Source organism: Eutrigla gurnardus, assembly GCF_963514095.1.
Source record: "Eutrigla gurnardus genome assembly, chromosome: 3".
Classification (NCBI taxonomy): Eukaryota; Metazoa; Chordata; class Actinopteri; order Perciformes; family Triglidae; genus Eutrigla; species Eutrigla gurnardus.
This window is the reverse complement of record NC_139917.1, coordinates 22358670-22380720: the sequence shown is the minus strand read 5'-3', so window position 1 is coordinate 22380720 and position 22051 is coordinate 22358670. Positions and strand designations below refer to the sequence as shown.

The 22051-nt window shown below is 42.9% G+C and overlaps 3 protein-coding genes across 3 annotated transcripts; 2 read left to right on the top strand and 1 right to left on the bottom strand.

Annotated features, from left to right (window-relative positions):
- The first annotated feature begins 13 nt into the window (after nt 1–13).
- Nucleotides 14–2482, top strand: pla2g12a (phospholipase A2, group XIIA). The gene is made up of 4 exons (XM_084006237.1): nt 14–393; nt 694–770; nt 1183–1348; nt 1772–2482. Exons 1-4 carry the CDS (start codon nt 129–131, stop codon nt 1888–1890), a joined length of 627 nt encoding a protein of 208 aa, XP_083862363.1. The 5' UTR covers nt 14–128; the 3' UTR covers nt 1891–2482.
- A 549-nt stretch (nt 2483–3031) lies between these two features.
- LOC311011328 (caspase-6-like) lies at nt 3032–8006 on the top strand. Its single transcript, XM_084006223.1, has 8 exons — nt 3032–3102; nt 3390–3431; nt 4316–4358; nt 4459–4608; nt 4727–4803; nt 4946–5121; nt 5249–5399; nt 6207–8006. Exons 1-8 carry the CDS (start codon nt 3072–3074, stop codon nt 6440–6442), a joined length of 906 nt encoding a protein of 301 aa, XP_083862349.1. The 5' UTR covers nt 3032–3071; the 3' UTR covers nt 6443–8006.
- On the bottom strand, nt 7863–20910 carry LOC311011326 (calcium uniporter protein, mitochondrial-like). The gene is made up of 8 exons (XM_084006220.1): nt 20611–20910; nt 11264–11333; nt 10976–11143; nt 10241–10345; nt 9969–10126; nt 9639–9842; nt 8829–8945; nt 7863–8406 (listed from the first exon to the last, which is right to left on the bottom strand). Exons 1-8 carry the CDS (start codon nt 20716–20718, stop codon nt 8329–8331), a joined length of 1008 nt encoding a protein of 335 aa, XP_083862346.1. The 5' UTR covers nt 20719–20910; the 3' UTR covers nt 7863–8328.
- Between the last annotated feature and the right edge of the window lie 1141 nt (nt 20911–22051).

Genomic DNA, 22051 nt, shown 5'->3' with positions numbered 1-22051 from the left:
CCGGAAAACGACATCCACGGCCGCGACAGGCACGCAGGCTCTTCTGCTCGGTGCCTGTAAGAAATGAAAACAACCGTAGGTGGAACTTAAGATGCCAGCAAGACAACATTTTTGAAGAACCAGTTATAATGTGTCGGAAAACGGTGGCTTCTGGCTCTAACGTTAAGTGGACGATGCACTACCACAGCCACGTCTGTGTTTTGCTGTTGACTTTGTACTACTGTGGAAGTCTCCCGGCGGTGTCTGCCTGTAAGCAGGAGCCAGAGACTCCAGACTGGAGGATGACTCTGAAAACGATCCGGAACGGAATTCATAAGATTGACACGTACCTGAACGCAGCACTGGACTTGTTCGGTGGCGACGACGGGCTCTGTCATTACAGGTGTAGCGATGGTAAGCCAGCTCCTTTCTCTGCCGGGACCGATACCTGCTGGTGAACTGGCACAAACAATTATTTACACCTGTCCTTTCCCTTGCTATGTCAAGCCAACGTTAAAATAACCAGTACCAGATTTATGGATAAATATAGGCGACTATGAATTTGACTTTGGGAGCCAGAGGATATACATTATCGCCCCTATGGCTGCCCAGTAAGCCATTAATCTGTGGTTTGCTGATGTGTTTATCTCTGACAGCGAGATAACTGACAGAGGCAGAACAAGAAACATCTTCACCTTTGCTCCTCTCTCCCAGGGTACAAGCCGGCTCCTCGTCCCGGATACAAGCACCCACCGCCCAATGGATGTGGCTCCCCGCTGTTTGGATTCCAGGTAATCTGACAGTTTGGGAGGTTTAGAAGAAGCAAACTTCCTCTTCTACATTATAAAATGCGTAGGTTTTTTTTACAAGTACACACAGTATACAACATGTATACACATGTGGATACAAACAGTCAGTTGATATCCAATAGCCAATATGTTCGGTATTGGGCTCAAACATCCAGCATCAGTCAGATTTAACGATACTAAATCGTAATCAAATAACATACTTTGTTGTTTTTCATTGACAGTATTGGTTTTAAATAAATGGCTGCGTTTTTTGTCGTTGCTGAAACTTTATTCTTCAGATTTTACTAGTCACAGACCCATTATTTCATTATTGGATTTGAGGGAAATCTTTTTCATTTGAATGTCATTTTAAAATCCGTTATAAAGAGTGATAAACCTGTTTTTCCCACCCCAGTTTGACATAGGCATCCCGTCCATGACCAAGTGTTGTAACCAACATGACCGCTGCTATGACACCTGCGGCAGTGAGAAGCACAACTGCGATACACAGTTCCAGGACTGTCTTGAGACCATCTGCAGGAATGTGCAAAGGACTCTGGGATTGGCCCAGAGTGTCCAAGGTAAGAGGATGAGCCAATGATCATCATTGATCATCTCCTTGTCTCTCAGTCGTCCGGCTATCGACCTGGAAGTTGATATCAATGCTCCATCTTGTCCGAATTCCTAAAATGCATCTCAAGGAGTGAGGAGGCTCGTCCACGCTGGTGTGGAAGTCTTTTTGGCATCCGCAACATATAAAAGACATGTGAAAATAAAATAAGCATTTTTTGTAACATTGAAAATTTGAAATATCCGAAGTTCTGTATTTAAGATTTGAGGTGGAATTCTAATCAAACATATCTTGCAGCATGGCTCTCTATGCTGCTGTGAGTGTGAATGGAATAGTTAGTAGGACAGTAAGGTGTTTGCAGGGGCCTCTCTTTTCAAACCACTGTTGTATATTATTAGCTTATGTTCTTGTTTTTTCTGTTCTTATTTGGCAGCCTGTGAGTCAGCAGTGACTCTGCTCTTTGATGCTGTTATGCATATGGGATGTAAGCCATACCTGGACAGCCAGAGAGAGTCCTGTGTGTGTCAGTATGAAGTGAAGAGAGAACTGTGACACCATCGTAGGATCAAGACTGTGGAACGGACTGATTCAAAAGCACAACACTGACAGAAGGATGCCAGCAGTGACGTTTTCTTTCAGATTTTCTCAGGGATGCTCCTTTGGCTTTCACTGACTTGTGTCCATCGCCTCCCTTCATTGGAGTTTTGATATGTAGACATCTACTAGACAAAGTAAACGTGAAAATACCTAGAGGACAGTTAATATCTTTACAATGCAGTTGATTATTTATTTTTTGTTAATAATGTTATTGTATTTGCCCTGTGGTGGACTGTAAACAGGGTGTTCAGAGTTTCCATGGATTGTGGATGTTTGGATAGTGCTCAACACTTTATTATATGGGTTTGTAAATTCCTAATAATTCCCAAAGAAGTTTTGTTGTAAAACAAAAAAAAAGGATGTAATTTGGCACCGATTATGGGTTTAAAAAAAGAGACGGTGTAAACTGAGCTGTTGAACTGAGGAAGTCCCTCCTGAAAATGGCAACGGGTTTTGATCTCAGCACAAGAAACTAAACCGACTAAATGAACGGTTTCACACATTTGTCTTTATTTTTCCTGTAATTAGCTCCAAATTTTTTACTTAATATTAACAAAAGTTAAAAATAACTTATATTTGTAAAACATCACACTGGTGACACACTGCGAAGAAAACCTGTACTAAACTGTCATAAAAAATAAAGAAACGTTTTATTGATAATTCTGTGTCAGTTGTCATCATTGACATTTGTGTTGAAACTATGTTTCTTGAACGCAGCATCCAGAGGGGAGTCTAGGGACCGCTGAGGAGCGGCTCCCCTTTATCCCTCAACCAAGAGCAAAACAAATATTTCAAGTAAAGTTTATAACGTGAGAAAAGGAAAAGAAAGTCTGGATCATAAATTAAACCTTCGTTATTTCTTCTCAACTGCACAAATCCTAGTCTCAACTCCCCGTATTTGAATGTCTGATGACTCGCTGTTGCAATGTGGCAAACACGGAAGTCCTGACTGTTGACCTTGGACTGACAGGCGCGACAGCCAATCGCGTTCTCCGGTTTTAGCTCTCCGCCAATGAGTTACAGAGGTAAGGGGAGGAGCCGGGGCGTGGCTCCTCCCCTTACCTCGGCGTTACTTTGACGAAGCAAATTCATTTTTTCAGCGGTGTCAGTTGGAGTCAAGAAGACAACCTGCAAACATGTCTAACACGGCAGACGACAGATGCGGAGGTAACGACCTTACACGTATAACTTTACTTTAAAGGAAACATACGTGTGTGACCTTTTGCGCACGGCGTTTTCAAAAGTTAGGGGGAAAAAAATATCTTTTCAATGACTTCGATGTGACGATAACAAGCTCAGTATCATGAGTGAACCTGTTTACTATCGTTTTACTACTGTTGTTACATGAGAGTTTCCGCTGCCATTGTTCTTTGTTTTCAGTCAGTCACAACGTTAGGTTCATTAAACCATTCTCAAAATATCAGCACTCAATATACTTTCTCTCGCCTTCGCAGGAAGCGTTGCTCAGTTCAACACATTGGCAACAGACAGGGCGGGTGAGTGACACTCATTTACATAGTCGCTTCCTTGCTTTCTTTTTTAAAGGGTTTACTATCAGTGAAGTCCGAAGTACAACCAATTTAAACAGGGTGATATTAATCATCAATCTTAAATTGCCTCGATTTTTACTGCACAACATGTAGACAGGATGTCACTTCCCCATATATCCTGTCATCCTGTGTCATTTAGAAACTGATCAGCACTGTTTTTATTGGGGGGAAGAAGTGAAAAGTCAGAGCATCAACCAGAAGCCAGAAGAGCTGTTTCATTGCTGTTAACTTGTATTATGTTGTTTAATATTTTGTCCACCCAATATATTTGTCAAGTAGTATTGTAAAAATACAATTATAACATTCATTAAGTTAGGATTTTATTTCAGGGCTGTTGTATTAGACTGCAACAGTTACAGTGTAACTAATAAACTGCCAAATGAGTGTACACAAGCAAAGATATGTGTACCTGCTAATTTACTTTTTTCCCCCCAGTCAGATAATACCTTGCAAGTTGTCAAACAACCTGAGCTGCTGCAAACAAAGTCCAACCTACATTTGTGTAGGGTGGGGTATGGAGGTGTCACTTTTGGCCTCTGTTCTTTTAGCAGCCTTTGGCATCTTTCTCCACCTGTCACTCAGGCATTGAAGGCTATGGAGACTCTAATCTGTCAGAACAATGGCTGCTTGACCCCTTACCAGCAGCACTGGAGCAATTCATGCACCTGTAGTTGTGCTGCTTAACAAAGAAGCCTGAAAAGCCCAATCCTACTTTGTATTTGTGATATTTAAAAAAAAGAAGCTGTTTTAAGCACGTTGTTTAGTAATAACAGCATATTCTACTTTGCTGCGTGGGTATTCATATATGTGTTGTGTTTTTTTTTTTATAGCGTGCACGGAGAACCTAACAGAGACGGATGCATTCATCAGAAGGTAAACACGTTTCACCTTGTTTGTGGAGTTGAAGCTGTAGATTCTCACCAGCACTCATCTAATATTCATTTGTTTCGGTGCCGCTTTCATGATGAAACAGCTCTTTAGCTTTGGATCCTGCAGAAGAGTACAAGATGGACAACAAAAAACGAGGGCTTGCACTCATCTTCAACCAGGAGCGCTTCTTCTGGCGCCTGGGGTTGAGCGACAGGCACGGCACCAACGCTGATCGCTACAACCTGGAGAGAAGGTAACACTTGCCAGCCAGCTGCTGGAGAGGGAACATTATATTCTGCGAACGTGTGCAAAAGAGCTTGTCTGTACATGTTGAGCAAACTGTAAAGACTTTAACCTCACCTCTCTTTTAGACTGAAGGAGCTGAACTTTGAAGTGTGGGCTTATGATAACTACAAACAAGTGGAAGTGTTGGATAAAATCTGCGAAGGTAAACACATGCATGATCACGTGTGACACTCAAATGACTAAATATATATGCGGAAGGGCAGCGCCTCAACGTCATTGTTGTTAACCTGCTTTTACACTTTTACTTGTGTGGCGAGTTTAACAAATACCTGATGTCCTACCAGCCGCCGAGGCCAACCATTCAGATGCAGACTGCTTTTTGCTCGTCTTCTTGAGCCACGGCGAGAATGATCACGTTTATACCCACGACGGCAAGATCAGCATTCAGGACATCACATCCCTGTTCAAAGGAGACAAGTGCAAGAGCCTCGTGGGAAAGCCGAAGATCTTTATACTGCAGGTACGTGCAAACAAAACCCGGTGAAATCCAGCAGAATACGGCAACAATGCGGCGTTACCTGTTTTTGAATGCTTCGCTTGGAAATCCATAGTTCCTAAAAGGTGAAGGTCGATGTGTCCGTCACTAGGCATGCCGCGGAGACAAGCACGATGAGCCAGTGATAGCCTGCGATGCCGTGGACAGCGAGCTGAAGACGAATGAAGTGGTGGTGGACGCCAGCGCCGTGCACACCCTCCCTGCTGGGGCCGACTTCATCATGTGCTACTCTGTGGCCGAAGGTGAGCCGGCAGGGAATGTTTAAAGCTCTCAATCTGCTCATGATGGGAAAATCCACTCTTCGTTTCATACGTTGAAGGTGTAAACGTTGAACAGTAATCCTACTTAGTAACTAGAGTGAATTATAAACTGTGGCCCTGAGAGCTCAATGACATCACACACAGCGTTTAGGACAAAAACACAAGCAGGAACAAGTAGCAGAGACAACAACAGACGGTTTCCAGGGGAGTCACACAGCTGAGACACGCTTTTGTTTGTAACTTATCAAGTTGTGGAAGTCAGCGATCCCTGAATCATGTTAGAAAATGAGCTCAACGGTAGTTATGTGGGGCTGCACGGTGGTGTATCGAACCCGGTTCGATTCCCGGGTTCGATTCCCTGGTCGGGCTGGAGTTTGCATGTGTTCCCTGTGTAAGCGTGGGTTCTCTCTGGGTTCTCCGGCTTCCTCCCCCAGTCCAAAGACATGCAGGATGGGGATAGGTTCATTGTAGGGTTAGGGTTAGGGTGTAAATGTGAGTGTGAATGGTTGTTTGTCTCTACATGTCGGCCCTGTGATGGACTGGCGTCCTGTCCCGGGTGTACCCTGCCTCCGCCCAATGACATCTGGGATCGGCTCCAGCCCCCCCATACATATGTTAAAATGTATACAGACCCTTTCGGAGAGCAGTTAGTTAATTGTTACAAATTAAGAAAAGTTATCTACTTATGTATTTTCTTACTTTGATGTATATTCTCTGGGCTAAACTTTTTCACCTTTTTGCTATTCAGTCAGTAACTATCCTGTCCTGTCACCCGTGTCGTTTGTTAAGGCTACTATTCCCACCGAGAGACCATCAACGGCTCCTGGTATGTCCAGGATCTGTGTGCGCTGCTTCAAAAGTACGGGGACTCCCTCGAATTCACAGAATTACTGACGCTGGTCAACAGGAAAGTGTCGATGCGGAGCGTCGGGAACAGCAGCGACCGGAACGCCATTGGGAAGAAGCAAGTACCTTGCTTTGCTTCGATGCTCACCAAGAAACTATACTTCCGACAAAAAAAGTAACCGTTTCAGACCTCAGTGATAAAATGAGCTGGTTTTATATTCATTCTGAGGGAACGGGGGTCTCCTGTGAGATTTTAAAGAATGTTGCTGTTTTCTCTAGTCTTCAGCATTTTGCAAATGAACACTATTATTCACAGATACACTGAACAATCGGTTAACTGGCAGCCATAGACTTCACAGTGAAAATCAATGGTTATAAAATAACAGGAACAGCTTGTATTCACATGCACTGACGAAATGTGACCTCAGCTTGGGCCTCATTCCATTCCAAATTGTGTTTGAACTCATAGTGTAAAGTTTCTTGGGTGAAACAATTAACTGCTTAATAAAGGGGTTTTAAAGGTTTTGCATTTGCATGACAGTCGAAGACAAAGTAGGGTAGAGGAGAAATCATGTCATGGGATTTGATTTACTGGTTTATCTGGTCCCAACTGAATACACCAGATACACCAGTAAGTCAACTCAACTGGTTTCCTGTTGCCAGGGTACACCCCTCAAACATTATTAAAGGTAATATATTTTTATGAAATAAAACATCAACATTTAGGAAAAGACAGCAGAGACTTTTTTTACACAGCAAATGTCATACGTTTATCAACTCTTGACTATTAAGGCTTCATTTCCTGTCCAAATCATGAACCAGGGGACTCACAACCTCAAATAAACAATTTTATCAAGACCCAAATTCATATTTAAATACATTATCTCTATTATATCTACCATAATTACTCTGATAACCAGTTCAGCCCAAAACATCCAGCATGAAGATCTTTTCACATCCAATTCCAATTTACAAGACTATAATGTATAATTCTTGAGACCGTGAGAACTGCATTATAGTTTAAGGTGTTCCTGTTATTTTATCAATACACATTTTGTACTTTCAAGAAATAGCTTCTCAATCGTAGGATTATGGACCACGATCTGTGTTCTTTTCTCAACCACTTGTCACATATTTGCGTTCTTTAATCCGGTTTAAACTACTGTGGTACGACACAAATGTTGCCTCGTCCTGCAGCTGACTTGTCTTTCCCTAACAAGCTGAGAAGACAGAAGATGACATTTTTACAGGCCTCTTACGAGGAAGCTGATAATATCGGATGAGGAACATGCCAGACTATTTTCCAACGTACTTTATCTCGCGAGGCAGGTGACATAACAGCATGACAACCAGGGTTTAATACTTCCATTATCTTTCTAGAATCACCAATGAGCACAAATCATCTCTCCTAACGAGGCACCACATAAACATGCTGTTTGTCTTCCGGCTCGCTCCATCAAAAAGGGAATTCTCGTTTGTGCTGTTCTTTGTGTTGTAGCAGTTTACAGTACATTCAATAATGCGTATTTGCACCCAACATGGCAACGAACACCCGTGTGTAAAGTACCTCAGGGAGGAGAGGTGTTTTTTTTTAAAGAAAAAGTTGTACTATGGACCTGAAACACCTCCAGCTGTGTCACATGATCTATGACTCAGGAAAAACAAAGCTACCAGCATACATTGATCCTGTATTTTTGTGGTCTTACTGTTGTGACTTTGTATAATAAAATCTGTGAAATTTGAGTTACTGTTTTATTCCCGATACCGTGATTACATCCATCTTGTAAAAAAGAAAAAAAGAGCTCAGGGTTAATATTTGTCTTCCAGCCACACCTTCCCATAATAAGACCGATCAGACAGACAGGAGATTCTCCCAATGTCTGGGAAATACTTTTTATTTCAATAGTTCTCAAAGACATAATCGCATCATTATCAAGACGGTAAACCAAACACAGAATGATATGGATTCCTGGTAAAAAGGCACCATTATCAAAATAAAGCAGAAATTTAGTTTTTCCTCTGGAGTGTTTAAAGATGGGAGTTGTCATTAGTGGCAAGGCTTGGTTCATGGCTTTGGCTGGATCTGTTCAAGTGGCAGCTGATATTCAGTCGGGTATCTCAGACGTCTCAGGTCCTCCTCCACCTGACGCACAGAAAACAGTCACACAGGCCACTTGTTACGAAAGGTTAATTCAACGGGATTCTCACAAGGTAGTGACTTACAATTGAGTGTATGAGAGTACAATTTTCATTTCATCAGAACAACAGTTTTCCCATCATCCCGCCTAAACTGTATTTTGGGTTAAGTGCCAATTAGCAAATGTAACAATGGCAATATGCTAAATGTGAGCAAGTTAACGTGCAACATTTAGCACAAAGCAATTACATCTGACTTGTTTGCTAATATACTTACATGTAGCCGTTCTATTACATCAAATCAAAAGCTTTAATGTAAGTGGGTCACTGAAATTGCAGAAATCTCTTGACTGATCTTTGTGTGTCCAAAACCCGCTGGTGAGGTAGACTTTGTCTGTGGGATTGTAAGAAGTGAACCAATCAACCAACCTCAGCCAGCTCATTCTTCAGTTCATTGTACTTTTCCACGTTGAACTTTTTCTTGCCGGCCTCCTTATGAAAGTAATTCAGGAACTGTCTTTCTTTAGCGTCTGGGTATACGTAATCCTGATGGAAAGAATAAAGTGGGATTGCTATTAATGTGGGGAAGAAAAAAAAGCATCTGCACATGATTTTGTACAACAGAGCAAAGTTTAAATAACTATGTTAAATGAGGAGTTAAAAAGTAGACACGACGATTGATATCACTGTAATATCTGTCCATTAAATATGAAATCACAGCTAGCAGCTAGCAAACATTTAGCTTAGCATAAAGACTGGTGCTTTCAGGACTTCAAGATTTAAACGAGGGCTATTTAAGTGTTCACACTGTGAAGGGGATTTACTTGAAAATAAATATATATCCGCTGAGTCCACATCACGTGACGGAGTCTGGAGTCGTAATTCCACATTTTGGCCTCTATGTTAAATTGGCTTTAAAGCCCAGGGCTCTTGCTGGGGGCTGGTGAGTCTTGTCATCACTGTGAGGTTGCCAGGCTAGCAGCAGAGACATGAAGCCACTGTGGGCAGACAATAAATAATTCAGCACCTAACCCCACATCAAACCACACATTGCCATGTGCTGGTTGGCTGGTTTCAGACAGAGCCAGGCTAGTTGTTTCCAGTCTTTATGCTAAGCTAACTGCCGCCGGCTATCGCTTCCTATTTAATAGACCGACATGAGACTCAGATTGATCTTCTCATCCAAACGGTTCCTTTATAGGAAATCAGTTAAAGTCCGTAACTGCTCTTTTGACTTGCCTGTTTGGTAAGGACGTAATAGGCAAAGACTCCAATGCTGGTGGCATAGGTGATGAAGTAAGTGACGGGCTCCATCACGTCCCATGAATAGACCCACCACGTGAGCCAGGCCAGAGCGCCACCCTGCACGGATAACAGGGCCATGCCGGTCCAGACCACCCTGGAGCTGTGGAAACCTGCCGTATGGGACAGCTGCGCCTTCATCTGTCAGGGTCAGGCGACGATACAAGAAGGGGTGGGTTAGCGGCTGACAAAATGAACGGGACAGATATGTCTTCTGTTGCTTTCACTGTCAAGGAGATGCAACAAGGGTCGAGACACATCTCCCACCTTCTCCAGCGGTGACAGCTCTTGTTTGAGGTTGTCCATCCTCTCCAGCAGCTCCCTCTCTTTCAGCAGGTGGTGTTCAGGCAGGTGGAGGGCCGCGTGCAGCAGATGCACAACATGCTTCATGTCCTGCAGGTCCGTGGCGAGCTCGCTGGTATACTCTGCAACAAAAGGCACAGGAAAAAGTGGACGGGATGAGAAAGGGAGAGAAGACGTGCTTGGAGAGATAACCACTGCCGTTTATCAGCAGGCTTTAGGAGATGAATGTGTCGTACCCTTTTCAGGAGAGGTGACGTTGTAAACGGCATCGTTGATGACCAGCTGGAAGTCCTTGTCCAGGAGGGTGTCTATCAGCGCGGTGTCGGCTACAGGCTCGCCATCTGTCAGGAGAGGACACATGTCCAACTCACTACTTGTACTGCAATCACATAACAGCAAATAGATGCTAAAGAAGAAGGAGAATAGACTCCAATGTTGTATAAGCTGTCCTATTTCCTGAAATGATATCGATCTGTCTGCCACTCGGCCTCGGGTGGTGATTTCAGCAGCTTCTGAACAATGTGCCTGCACCTGTTTTTCAGTGGAGGTGGTGTAGAAAAAAACATGTTTTTCCAGTCGGGAGAATGTGAGTTAAGATGCACTGCAGGGGCGTTGCAATGTGCAGTGCAGTGAAATCCCAAGATGGATCTGAGGGGTCCCAATATGATTAATAAAAGGACAGAGAAACGGAAAACTCTTCCTCATTTTTTCTTGTGAAAAACTGTTTAACATCTTAAAAACCTTCAAAAGAAAGCACTTCAGATGGGAAAAAAAATCACTCATTGGATGAACTGCTCATGACTTACACCTGCATTAAAGTAGTACTCCACCAATTTAGTCAGTGGTGAAAATTGGTTAATGGTAAGCGCCAATCCAATCCATTCAAACCACGTTTACTCCTGACAAAGAACCTGTCAAACCACTTTGCAACAAGAAAGTGATCAGCTGAGCTAACAGATGAAGAGGCCTACCCTTTGAGAAAATCGAGGTTGTGGTCCCGGGGTCCTCTCTCTGCAGATCTGCGATCAGGTCTCCTACGCTCATCAGCATGGGTCTGAGGTAAAACAGACACTTCTCATTCCTGGACGGCAAGGGGACCTCCAGAACCAAACGGCCATATTTGTACCTCAAAGAAACGTCTGCAATAAACAATGAGGAGGAAATGAGTGATTGTAAAGTCCCAAACAGAGGGCAACTGTGTGTAGGGTGTACAAAATACAGGAACATATTATCATGTGGATGTAGTGACTGTATATTACCACTAGAGGGTGCGAGTGTATTGTAGAAAAGAGCTTGACAATTTCCAAGTAGAGGCAGCCTCTGTTGAACCTGAAAAAGAAGAAAGAAAGTATTACCAGCTTATTCACTTTGTTCTCTGTATTCACTCTACACCCCTCCCTTGGTAAACTGACACGAAAGAGTAAATGCATCCAGAGTATCCTGAAAAGAAGGTTCTGGAAAAGATCCATTCAAAATCCGTCTGCCAACATCAATTGAGTTTTCGGGACTTTGGCTCTACTCTGAAAGTGATTTTACCATAATATGAATTTCTTCATGCTCCATTCCTAAATGGTATGTCATCTATCCGACCACCCGATATTACAGATTCTAAACCAGCTCCCTTTTGCTGATGCACTTAATTAAATAATAGGCTTGTAATGCTTAATGACATGCCAGCGTTTCTCTAAATAAACAGAGAGTACTGCTAATTATTCTAATACTGTCTCTTTTAGTTTACATGCAAACATATATTTCTACTTAATATCTAAAGCCACTGGGATGTGCAACAAAGCAGCACAAAGCTACACACTTTACAGAAGACATTCAGCTTAATACCTCAATAATATCAAACAAAATAAAATGTACTAAATGGATTCACAATAGCAGCATTAATAAAACATTGTGTTCAGAGTAGTAGTATGGATTCATACTATGTCCTACTGTAATCTGTGATGAATTTCCTACTAAAAGCTTTGAACACCAGCTGCTGTTGAAACACACGTTTGAGCCTCCAAACAGAACCCATTCGTCCATAGCATTTCCAATTAAGCTGAGGGACGGGGGGACGGGGGTTCCAACTGACATCTAGGGATGTGGCAGCCGTTCTCTCCCACCTCGTGATCCTCCAGCTGGGAATTCGTTCGATCAATATCACATTAAAGAGGAATAAGGGAGCCGTCCATTTTTACAGGCTGGGGAGGCAGACCAACCTTGAGGCACAGTGATAGAATAGAATAGGGCCCAGATGTGCAGAAGTCCCTCACAGGAAAAACAGCATTCACGCGCAGAAATTAGTAACTGCCTTCGGGAACTGAGGCTCTTGTTTGTTGTCACATTAAACAACAAGTCATACTGGATCACAGAAACGTAGGCAAGCTATACTGATTTGTTAGCTCACTGATGATTTAGTGCATCACACTGTGAAGGACATGATTTCATAAATACATTGTGAATCAACAAAGTGATCCCAATGAGACCCAATTTAAGCTGCTATGCACGTGTGAGATCTCCAGATGTTATTGTATAGTGGAAAGCTGTCACAGAGCCTTATCACTTATGCATCGGCACACCAGCTCCCCATGGGTAACGGGAAAATGTATTTTAAGGAGATATATGTATAAATTCTTTAATACCAGCGAAACAAGCATGGTGGTGTCCAAAATCATAACAATTGACTTGACAGAAAAACGGGGTTGACAAGAGTTTGAAGTGGCGATACATGCAGTGTGGTATAGAGGGACAAAATCCATCCCTGTGTACGTGTAATGTTATAGTTTAATATAGATCTAGCCATAACCTGCAATGCATGAGTTGAGACAGCGTTTTGTATTAAGTGCTCAGTGTTAAACCAACATGTTGGGAACCACTGACCCTAATACAACCATAGACATTAAAAGGGATAGCTGCCACAGATGGAACATATACATCTCTAACAGTTGACAAATCTGCAATATCTCACTGTCATCATATAGGAGTGCAGCCATGCTGTCTAGTTGCTGTGCCTCCTCATAGTTAACCTCAGGGAGCAACACACCCAACCAATATGTGAAACAGCCTGGAACAGAATCTTATAAGCCTCCCCTACTAGCGCCGCAGCCTTAGCGCCTCATCAAACTGAGTGGTGCAGGCGCTGACTGCCAAAAATATATAGTGTGGGTGCATAATGCCAATACCACGTCACTCTCCTTAGCAATCACTTCACGTCTCTGTAGTTCAGTTTGGCTGAGTGACAATTGTGCTCGGATTGCTAATGTGAAAAAAACGTGATCTATCGCTAGGCATCAAGGGGCGAGGCTGTTTGTCTTTGCTGAATATGTGTGTGTGTGACATTATTTCAATGGCCGACTGAGTCCAGGCAGTTTATAGTCTATGTGCATTGTGCACCCATACCAATCCCATGCCAAATCAACAGAACCACTGTGCCAGACAAGGCCGCCCGAGAGCTGTGCGACGAATAATAGTCCATTTCCAAAGCCTTGCTGCCGTCTCTTGGTTATTACGGTCAGCTGCACACAGCATTATAAACATGTAGCTCACCGGCTGTCCATGTGGCAGTTACAAATGGTCTTACACGGCGCTATAATAACAATTAAGAACCATTAGGCATGTTTATAGCAAACATGATGTGCATTCAAGGGGAGGATTGTTTATGTGACAGACGAGTTCCAAATTAGCTGAAAAGCAGCGGACGACGTGCTATTATTCATGACACTCATTACACTCCATGACAGAGGAAGTGCAATAATGATCTTTATGTGCCTCGTGGGGACAATGTGATTGTAACTGCGTAGAACTCGCAGGTACAAAAAACAACAACACAGAGAATCTTCTGTTAAAGAGTGTCTACAGCACAGCAGGGCTTTAAGCCAAACGCTGACGTTAGCACGCCAACTTGCTAACGATCATCATAACATACTGATGTTTAAAAGGCTAGCCTGCTAACACTTGCTAATTACAATTATATGCAAAGCACGGCTGAATATCATTCATTTTGCAGGTATTTGGTCACAAACCAGAGTACTGTGTAATAAAACATTTCCATCCATCTAAATTAGGTGTGGAGATAGTTTATTCAAAAAACCTCATGGTGATGCTGGAGATAAAGTCTGGGGGTCCCAAAAGTCATATTTCATCACCCGGAGGCCATTAATGTCTCTACAAAATTTCATGGCCCTCCATCTCATATTTATTGATATTCTTCAGTCTGGAGGACAAACCAAGAGCCCCTTATGCTAACATTGCTAGAAACAGCATAGTGGGTGGATACAATGAAATTAATTAAATTGTTAAAGGTGCTATATATATATATATATATATATATATATATATATATATATACGAGATTGGGAGCATTTCTAATGCTCTCAACATAATAACAGCTCTCAGCACGGTGACGGCTGAGGTCGCAGCTAACAGTCCTCACGCAAATGTACCGCTCTCCTAGACGGGAGCAAACCACCTGCCCTGAGCCGACGTCTGACTGCAGGAATCTCTCAGTCAATCACTCAATGTCCCACAAGTCCCATGCTACAGCCATTAAAATGATTTAAACCTACCATCTCTATGGGAACCGGAGGGCGGGTGCTACCCTTCCACGACTACACAGTTCTGCTTTGAATATCCCATCTTGCACCTTCAATCCTTCATCACATTCTATTTCTAATTAGTTTACATATCTAGAAGCGATATCGGCGATAGTGTTAACAGTGATACTGGCACTATTACACACACGTTACGCTCAGAGGTCCTACACCTCTACACAAATGTGGGGTGGACAGACTTTACAAGCCGTGCACCCAAATGCCAGCAGGGTCAGCTCATGTGTCGGAGGGTAAATCAGTTATTGATGTAGAAAAATGCCCAATCTCAGTGTTACATATGATCAATATCATACAGCAAACACAAGTAACAGGCAATCACACCACGTCACAAGACAAGACAAGTACAGGCTGCAGAGAGGGGTGGGTCCTGCTACTCCACCCGATGACTAACTGGCTTTTCAATTGAACATTTGTTCTGCACACTTTTAGAACGCAGGGCTGTTAATCCACTGTCCTTCACACATTTTGGGAGCTGCAGGGAAAGACGCTGCACACCCGCTCCTCATCTGCAAATGACTTCCTCTATTCTTATTCTGTCTGAAAACAATCAGCTGAAAGCATATTTATCCCTTGAGCTATACGTTTCTTATTTATGCCACGGCAACAGGAAGAGAGGAGCGAGAGAAGACGGTCATCTCCCTCCCTCTCTTCAGAGGAGCAGGCTGGGATCTTCCCGCTCAAGCAGTGATCATGGTTATTATGGTGACAAGCGGCCTCATTTTCCCTGCAGCCTCACAACAGCGTGCTCCATTATGAATCCTGTCAGAAAAGGCCTGTTGCATCGAGACTTCCGAAAGACATCTCCTCCCACTCCCATCGAGGGTTTGACACCAAAAAGGGAAAGTGACTTTTCCACACACACACACACACATGCACATGTGATAATAGCTTGCAGGCATGACTTGAAGCAGGGGGAAAGGAAGATATGTGAGGGTGATGAACGGCATGAAAAGGCTAGAATGAAAAATGGAGGCTGCCAGGAGCAGAAATTGAATTACTCCCTGATGCCATCAGGAACAGCAGCACTGTACCATGAAATGATTTGCATTGATGCATTTTGTCTTCTGCTATTCAGTTAATGATGCAGTCGTGTTCGGAGTGCCAAGAGGAAACACACTAGGTTTGTGTTTTTACAAACACGCCTTACATGACAATATGACAACTATCTTATAAAATGATATGGTAAAAATGTGCAAAAACATGGAAACACACCAGATCAAATGGTTAAATTCAATTTGTGCTGGGAATGTGAAGATGGCCTTTAGTCTAGCAGGTCCAACATGTTCCTAACAGCTTTCCAAACAAGAACAGTATGAGCGAAGAAGGTAATTATCCGCTTGAAAGACCATTCCATCAGTCTTCACTGAAACCAGAAGAGACTTTTTTTTATTTAGACAATCCTTAAAGGACTAGGACATTTCCTCGTACAGTAGCCTGACTCACTGGATGTAGACTGTGCGTATACGCCGCTGTGTATCTCTTTTGCAAGGGCATAGTCACTGCTTCCTGTGCTTAGCACCACTAAACGTTATCATCATGGGCCAGAATGCTAATGTGTGGTGCCAGACCCTCTTCAGCGCTGTGATAGGTCCAGCTATGCAAGACTACTCTTACAGTTAATCGCTACTCAGCCACAAAACTCCAGGCTTAAAATCAGCAACGTTAATTTCCTTGCAGCCGAGCTTGGCACAGCGTAGGAATACTGAGGAGGGGGGGGTGGGGGGGGGGGGGTCACCGGCTTGGGAAACCATGTGATGGATGAGACAGTCAAAATCAAAATCATCAAAAAGAAGCAATAACAACTATTCCAAAGCAAAAGGGAAAACAAAATTGACTCCCTGTCCCTTTGCCTCTGTTCTTTGGTGAATCATATTTCCCCTTTGGTCCCACTTAGCTGAGCAATTCATCATCACAGGGTCACACAAGGACTCCGTGTATAATAGTTTCTTGGATTGAGACAAACTTGAAATCTGTAAGCAAAGTATCAGGTAAAAGTTTGCAAAGGGATTAACAAAGAACCTAAACCGGTTTCATATGGGATTGTTATCATTAACACCTGCTTAACTGCGGCCTCTAAATATAATTTGTGACCATAAGGTTGTAATTAATGAGGTTTAATTTGAAAGATTCAATGACAGATCTCACATATGTCCAGCATGCATTGTTGACAAGACAGTCCACAACGTTAAGTAACACATTTATGCTTTTATTTTAACCGCCCAAATGATATGAGTTGTTTTATGTATGCGCATTTCTACAAGGAGTCAATAATGACTTGGCTCAAGCAGACTGCAGGTCTAAGCTTTAAAGCCTGTGCCAGACAAAACATATTCAAATATCACTAGGCGAATGGTGTTGCATAGGAAACGCATTAAACTTTTATAATCTACTTCAAGTGTTGCATAAGTTTCTTAATGTCACCTCAAAAGTTTTGAGGAAGACTGGAGACGAATCCCATTCACACCTGTTATTACCTTATGATCTGTATCTAGATACGAGTAGAGTTGCTGCAAAGAATGAAAAGAAGCATTTTTCGCCATAGTGTTCAAATATGGTACAAATAATATTCTTGTTTTCCAGATTGACTCGCAGATCTGGATTTGCAAATGATGGCAGCATGGCTGGTTGACTCATCAATAAACATTGTGGGTCTCAGCAAGGTCAAGGGAAGCAATGCTGCCGTTGACCTTACTTATAATTCATTGGCAGAGGAAAGGGGCTCATCTTTTTGCTATTCCTGCTTGGGACAGGAGGAAAAGGCAGGTTGAGGGTACCCTTCACCTTGTTGTGACAATTACCCACATTACTCACACTTGGCTCTGATCTGATTACACTGTGAGACAGCAGCTTCAGATACGTTATATTGCAGAGCATTCAAACTATAATGGGTTCTGCATACATTTACATGCATTTTCTCATATGAAACCTGCATGTTTTTTTTCTGGCAATTTCTTCTTTACTGGGCAGTTGATATTAGAGAAGCAAAACAGGAAACAAGTGGGGAGAAAGGGCTATGACATGCAACTAAAGTCCCCAGCTGCAGTTATAGGATATGCTTCTTGACCCAGATCACATGTTAACCCCGGGATTAAATAGAGTCAAAACTGTTCCAATTCACTCAGTCTCTCACTACAGCTCGGTTGAGGAATTTTCCACACTGAGCAGCGCTGGTCTCAAGACGAACAGCTTGATACACAGTGTGAAACACAAATCTAAAAGACTCTCTATGGGGATGTCTCGGTGCTTCTTCCAGGGATTCATTCCTATTCCATTTCTATGGATGCTGCCCTCACAACGAGCAGCCTCTGTGTCTGGTATGACTTGTCTTGCCACTGAGAAACAGGCAGTCAGGCTCGCTGAAATGAAACCATCTCCGTCCGGACGTTGAAAGGTGCAAGACAGCAGACGGAGCCAGCTGGCAGACAAAAAAATGTCAGTGACAAAGTGCTGCTTGTTTCAACTGGTTGATGTTTTGAGGATTACGGTTTCTGTAGAATATTTCTCTAATCCTGGCATATATGTTCTTATTATTTCAACACACTCAATGTATAAATATATAAACGTGAAGGAACGGCCATAACATAATAGTCTTCTCCTGTTTCATAATGTGCAGGGTTGTCACTCCACGCTTAAAAGGATTACATTTTGGGAAAATCGGCTGGTCAGCAATGACACCCGCAGTCCAATGCAGTGTCCATATGAATCAGCACTGTGCAACCAGCGCAAGGTGCAGTATGTTGGGAGGATGTTTAACCTGCTAAAATACTATTACTACTTCTACTTCCCCCACTGTCAAATGTGGAACAACACTAGAGCTGTATGTTTCAGATGTTGTGTGATGTAGCATGTAATACATCCAGGATTCACAGGGATTTTCTTCAGGGCAAAGTTATGACTCTGCAAACTACTATGAAAAGAGGAATTTCAATTAATTATGTGCATGCTGTGCATAGCGATTTGCAGACTGAGGGCTCCTCCTTATAACTGCTTCCACAACTACACGATCTTACTTCAGGAGATACCGTATTGGATACACAGGAGATACTGTTTAAAAAAAAAAAGAAACTGACTAGTTAGAAATGTCAACTTCAAGGAGATCAATTTTCAGTTGCATATCCACGAACTCTGATTCAGTTATCCCTGTATTGCAGAGGCCAATACTGCTTCCCAGATGATCTCAGATAAAACTGACAACTTGCTCTCTGGATTTCTAAAACTGGTTTTGTATGCAGCAGTATTTATATATAGTCTGTCTCGTCAGTCTGGCTCTCAACAGGTGTTGTACCAGCCTATTCAAAACAACCCGTTGTGCAGCCACTCCTTTAGAAAACACACTCTTGACCCGAGTTATATTTTGTTCAACGTCAAGGTTTCACAACAGTGCTAATGATCAACCTAGGTGAGGAAATTACATGGCATCTGTCTTCTGAGACTCAAACACTCACACAGTCTGTAGGTCATGGGGTCATCCTGGTAGTCTAGGGGTTAAGTACGCTGACCCCGCTTGTTGTGTGTATTCAAGTAAACTCCTTCTGCTGTCCCATCAGAGGTTAAAACATAAAGGTTGTGACTTTAACCTTATTTTTGTGGAGCATACTGATGAGTAAGATGACTTCTGTTTTTTTTTTTAAATAATGGCTGCGTTCAGTGTTGTCTTTACCCATAGAAAATAGGGTTTGCTGTTGCATGGATAGCTGGAATAATACTTTGTATGTCATTTGAAAAAGGGGAAAAGGGAAAACTGCAGTTGATTTTACATACGATTCGGTCTAAAAATAGAGGCCATCTTAGTCATTCTTGCATGCAGGAGTGACTCATGGCTGCTTGTCGGTTTAACGGAAATAATGTTGCTCTTTTTTCTTTTTCCAATTCCTCAAACTGTAGGTCAGTATTCTCTCAGTACGGCGACTACCACGGCGTTAACAATATAGTATGCACTGTTCTTCCTGCACTGGCAGAAATATGCTGCCTCCACTAGGGATCTGCCTCCTCGCGACTTGGCTGACCTCCGCAATTTTTTCTGCAAAGGATGATAAAATTGGTAACACAATAAAGATTTAACCAGCTGATTTAACGCCTCATTAATAAAAATGAGTGAGTAAGAACCACACCACAAAAAACCTCTCTTAGTGGGGCCCTGTGGGGTTCCACTTTATGCAGTACTGTGGTCACAACTATGCATTTAATGATTTGTGCAGACAAGGCAATTTACCCTGCTGCATCTGTGACTATGGCTCTGGCATGGTGATCAGTATTGAACGATATACAAGCCAGATGGTGCAGAATTCTAGCACGTGTTCATCCTTTATGCTGGACATATACTGTCAGCTGCAGAACACAGCAATGGTAGTGATGTTGCCTGGGATGTGAACAGGCAAGTTCAAGTTTAGAAGCAGGTTTAGCAGCCTTATAATAAAGGTCTCTTTCTCTATGAACAGCTCCACTACTGGAGAAGACACACACACACACACACACACACACACACACACACACACACACACACACACACACACACACACACACACACACACGACACTTGAATTATTTATTTGTTATTCTGAATGAAAATGACAGCACACACAAATAGAGAGTAGATAGTGATTAACAGACAGACAGAGGGAGAGAGAGAGAGAAAGAGAGGGAGAGAGAGAGAGAGAGAGAGAGAGAGAGAGAGAGAGAGAGAGAGAGAGAGAGAGACAGCTGCTGTGTGGAAATGGATGATATTCAACCACAAGTAAGAAGATAGGTCAAAAAGCCTGATGTTACAGAATACAATGAGTTGTAAAACGAAATCCTTCATTGAACAGTGCCTTCAAATGTCCCGACGTTAGCTATCCGACGCGACCACGGTTCAGGCTACCACAGTACACCGTGTTGTGTTCAGAAAGCAGGAAACCAGCCCGTCAACCAATACTATTTATCGGTTAAACGGGGGCGTGTGTGACCTTAGCGAAACCCACGACGAATTAAAAGTAATTAACGTTCGATTAAAAGGACCAAATTACCTGGTGGAGAAATGTCACCGGACGAGTAGTTTTGAGACCGCAGCGGAGAGGCTGAATACTTCCCAAAAGTCTCGCCGTAACTTTGCCGACCATCCGCACCGAAGCCATCGTCAGCCGTTTTAACCGTGTTAGCTGTGCTGTCCGGGCATGCCGGTTAGAGATACCTCCACGGTTTACGAGGGTCCGGTGTTCCGGGAGGAAAACGTGCGGTCGTCTCTGTAAATATAAACAGATGAGAGGCGAAGACAGCTACGGGACGGAGGGAGGAACAACCCCGCCTGAGCTGCATACCACTTCCTCCTAAACAGCTCGGTCCGTCCGTGTGCCAGACTACGATTCCCTCCCCCTTTCTCACCCCTTCTTCCCCCCCTCTTGGTGGTCTGTTTTGCATGAAGCAGCCAGCAGGGAGCAGCTGAACGTTGTGTCCCAACTAGAGATAGGTAAGTTTGCTGTCCTGTGTATGAAACCCCCAAAAGAAAAGATATGTCTGAGAGCTGTGTATGTGTGTGCTCGAGTTCAAACACGTTTTAAATAAATAAAGAAACCGAAAGGTGTTAGCTAGCAGCTAGCATTAGCAGCTAGCATTAGCTAACGGTTGCCCCCACCCCAGCCACCAATGGAAATGCGCCATCTTTGATTTTTTTTATTGACGTGCTCCATGAAGGTTAATTGAACTTTTGTGACCTTACTTGATTACAAATACGTTTTAAAATAGCTAAGAAGTAAACCTGGCCATTGATGCATTTTAATGTTCGCTCAATAAGCAACTTCATCAGCTCTCTATATCAAACAACTGGTGCTTCACCAGCACTGTTGGGGAAATAACTTGGAAAAACAATAACCCATAGCCCATAAATTATTACAGTGCTTTAACTAACTATGCTGCAGAAGTAATTAGTGACATTACTCATAACATTTCTCTCACCTCCACTCCGAGCCTCATACCACTACAACTAGAAATACTGGATTCAAACAATGGTGTAACTCGGGGTCATAATATGTACGGATCCCAGGAAGACCATAAACATGTGCAACATTACTTTAGACGATGAATATTCGTACAGTATAACAAATAAAAACCACACCAGTCAGTGTGGACCAACACTCCCATTCATCTCCTGGCAAGGCAGCAAACGAGCTTGTGTCCTCAAATGTCTCTATTCTCTCCAAAACTAATAAATACCTTTTCTACGAACACAGATACATAGGCGACTATTATGTATACATCCGTTGATCATTTGCCTGCTTTCTTTCTGCCCTACAGGGACCGTTGCACTGAATCTTGTTTGATTGGTGAAAGTCACCCATATTCCCAGAGAGAAGATGGATGACAGAAAGGCTGGAGGCAACCAATATGCTTTTGGCAAGGTGGTTGTTCCCCCCCACATTTTTACAGAGAAACTGTAGAATGCTGCCTCATCGGTGTGCACACATTGCAATT

What these genes read in the sequence shown, in the direction of transcription:
- pla2g12a (XM_084006237.1), top strand. Translation starts at nt 129, where the DNA reads ATGTGTCGGAAAACGGTGGCTTCTGGCTCTAACGTTAAGTGGACGATG. An exon ending in CCCCGCTGTTTGGATTCCAG is followed by an intron (nt 771 to 1,182) that starts GTAATCTGACAG and finishes TTCCCACCCCAG; the next exon opens with TTTGACATAGGCATCCCGTC. An exon ending in ATTGGCCCAGAGTGTCCAAG is followed by an intron (nt 1,349 to 1,771) that starts GTAAGAGGATGA and finishes CTTATTTGGCAG; the next exon opens with CCTGTGAGTCAGCAGTGACT.
- LOC311011328 (XM_084006223.1), top strand. Translation starts at nt 3,072, where the DNA reads ATGTCTAACACGGCAGACGACAGATGCGGAG. An exon ending in GGCAGACGACAGATGCGGAG is followed by an intron (nt 3,103 to 3,389) that starts GTAACGACCTTA and finishes TCGCCTTCGCAG; the next exon opens with GAAGCGTTGCTCAGTTCAAC. An exon ending in CGCTACAACCTGGAGAGAAG is followed by an intron (nt 4,609 to 4,726) that starts GTAACACTTGCC and finishes CCTCTCTTTTAG; the next exon opens with ACTGAAGGAGCTGAACTTTG.
- LOC311011326 (XM_084006220.1), bottom strand. Translation starts at nt 20,718, where the DNA reads ATGGCTTCGGTGCGGATGGTCGGCAAAGTTACGGCGAGACTTTTGGGA. An exon ending in AACCTCGATTTTCTCAAAGG is followed by an intron (nt 10,346 to 10,975) that starts GTAGGCCTCTTC and finishes CTCTCCTGACAG; the next exon opens with ATGGCGAGCCTGTAGCCGAC. An exon ending in TGAAGAATGAGCTGGCTGAG is followed by an intron (nt 8,407 to 8,828) that starts GTTGGTTGATTG and finishes TCTGTGCGTCAG; the next exon opens with GTGGAGGAGGACCTGAGACG.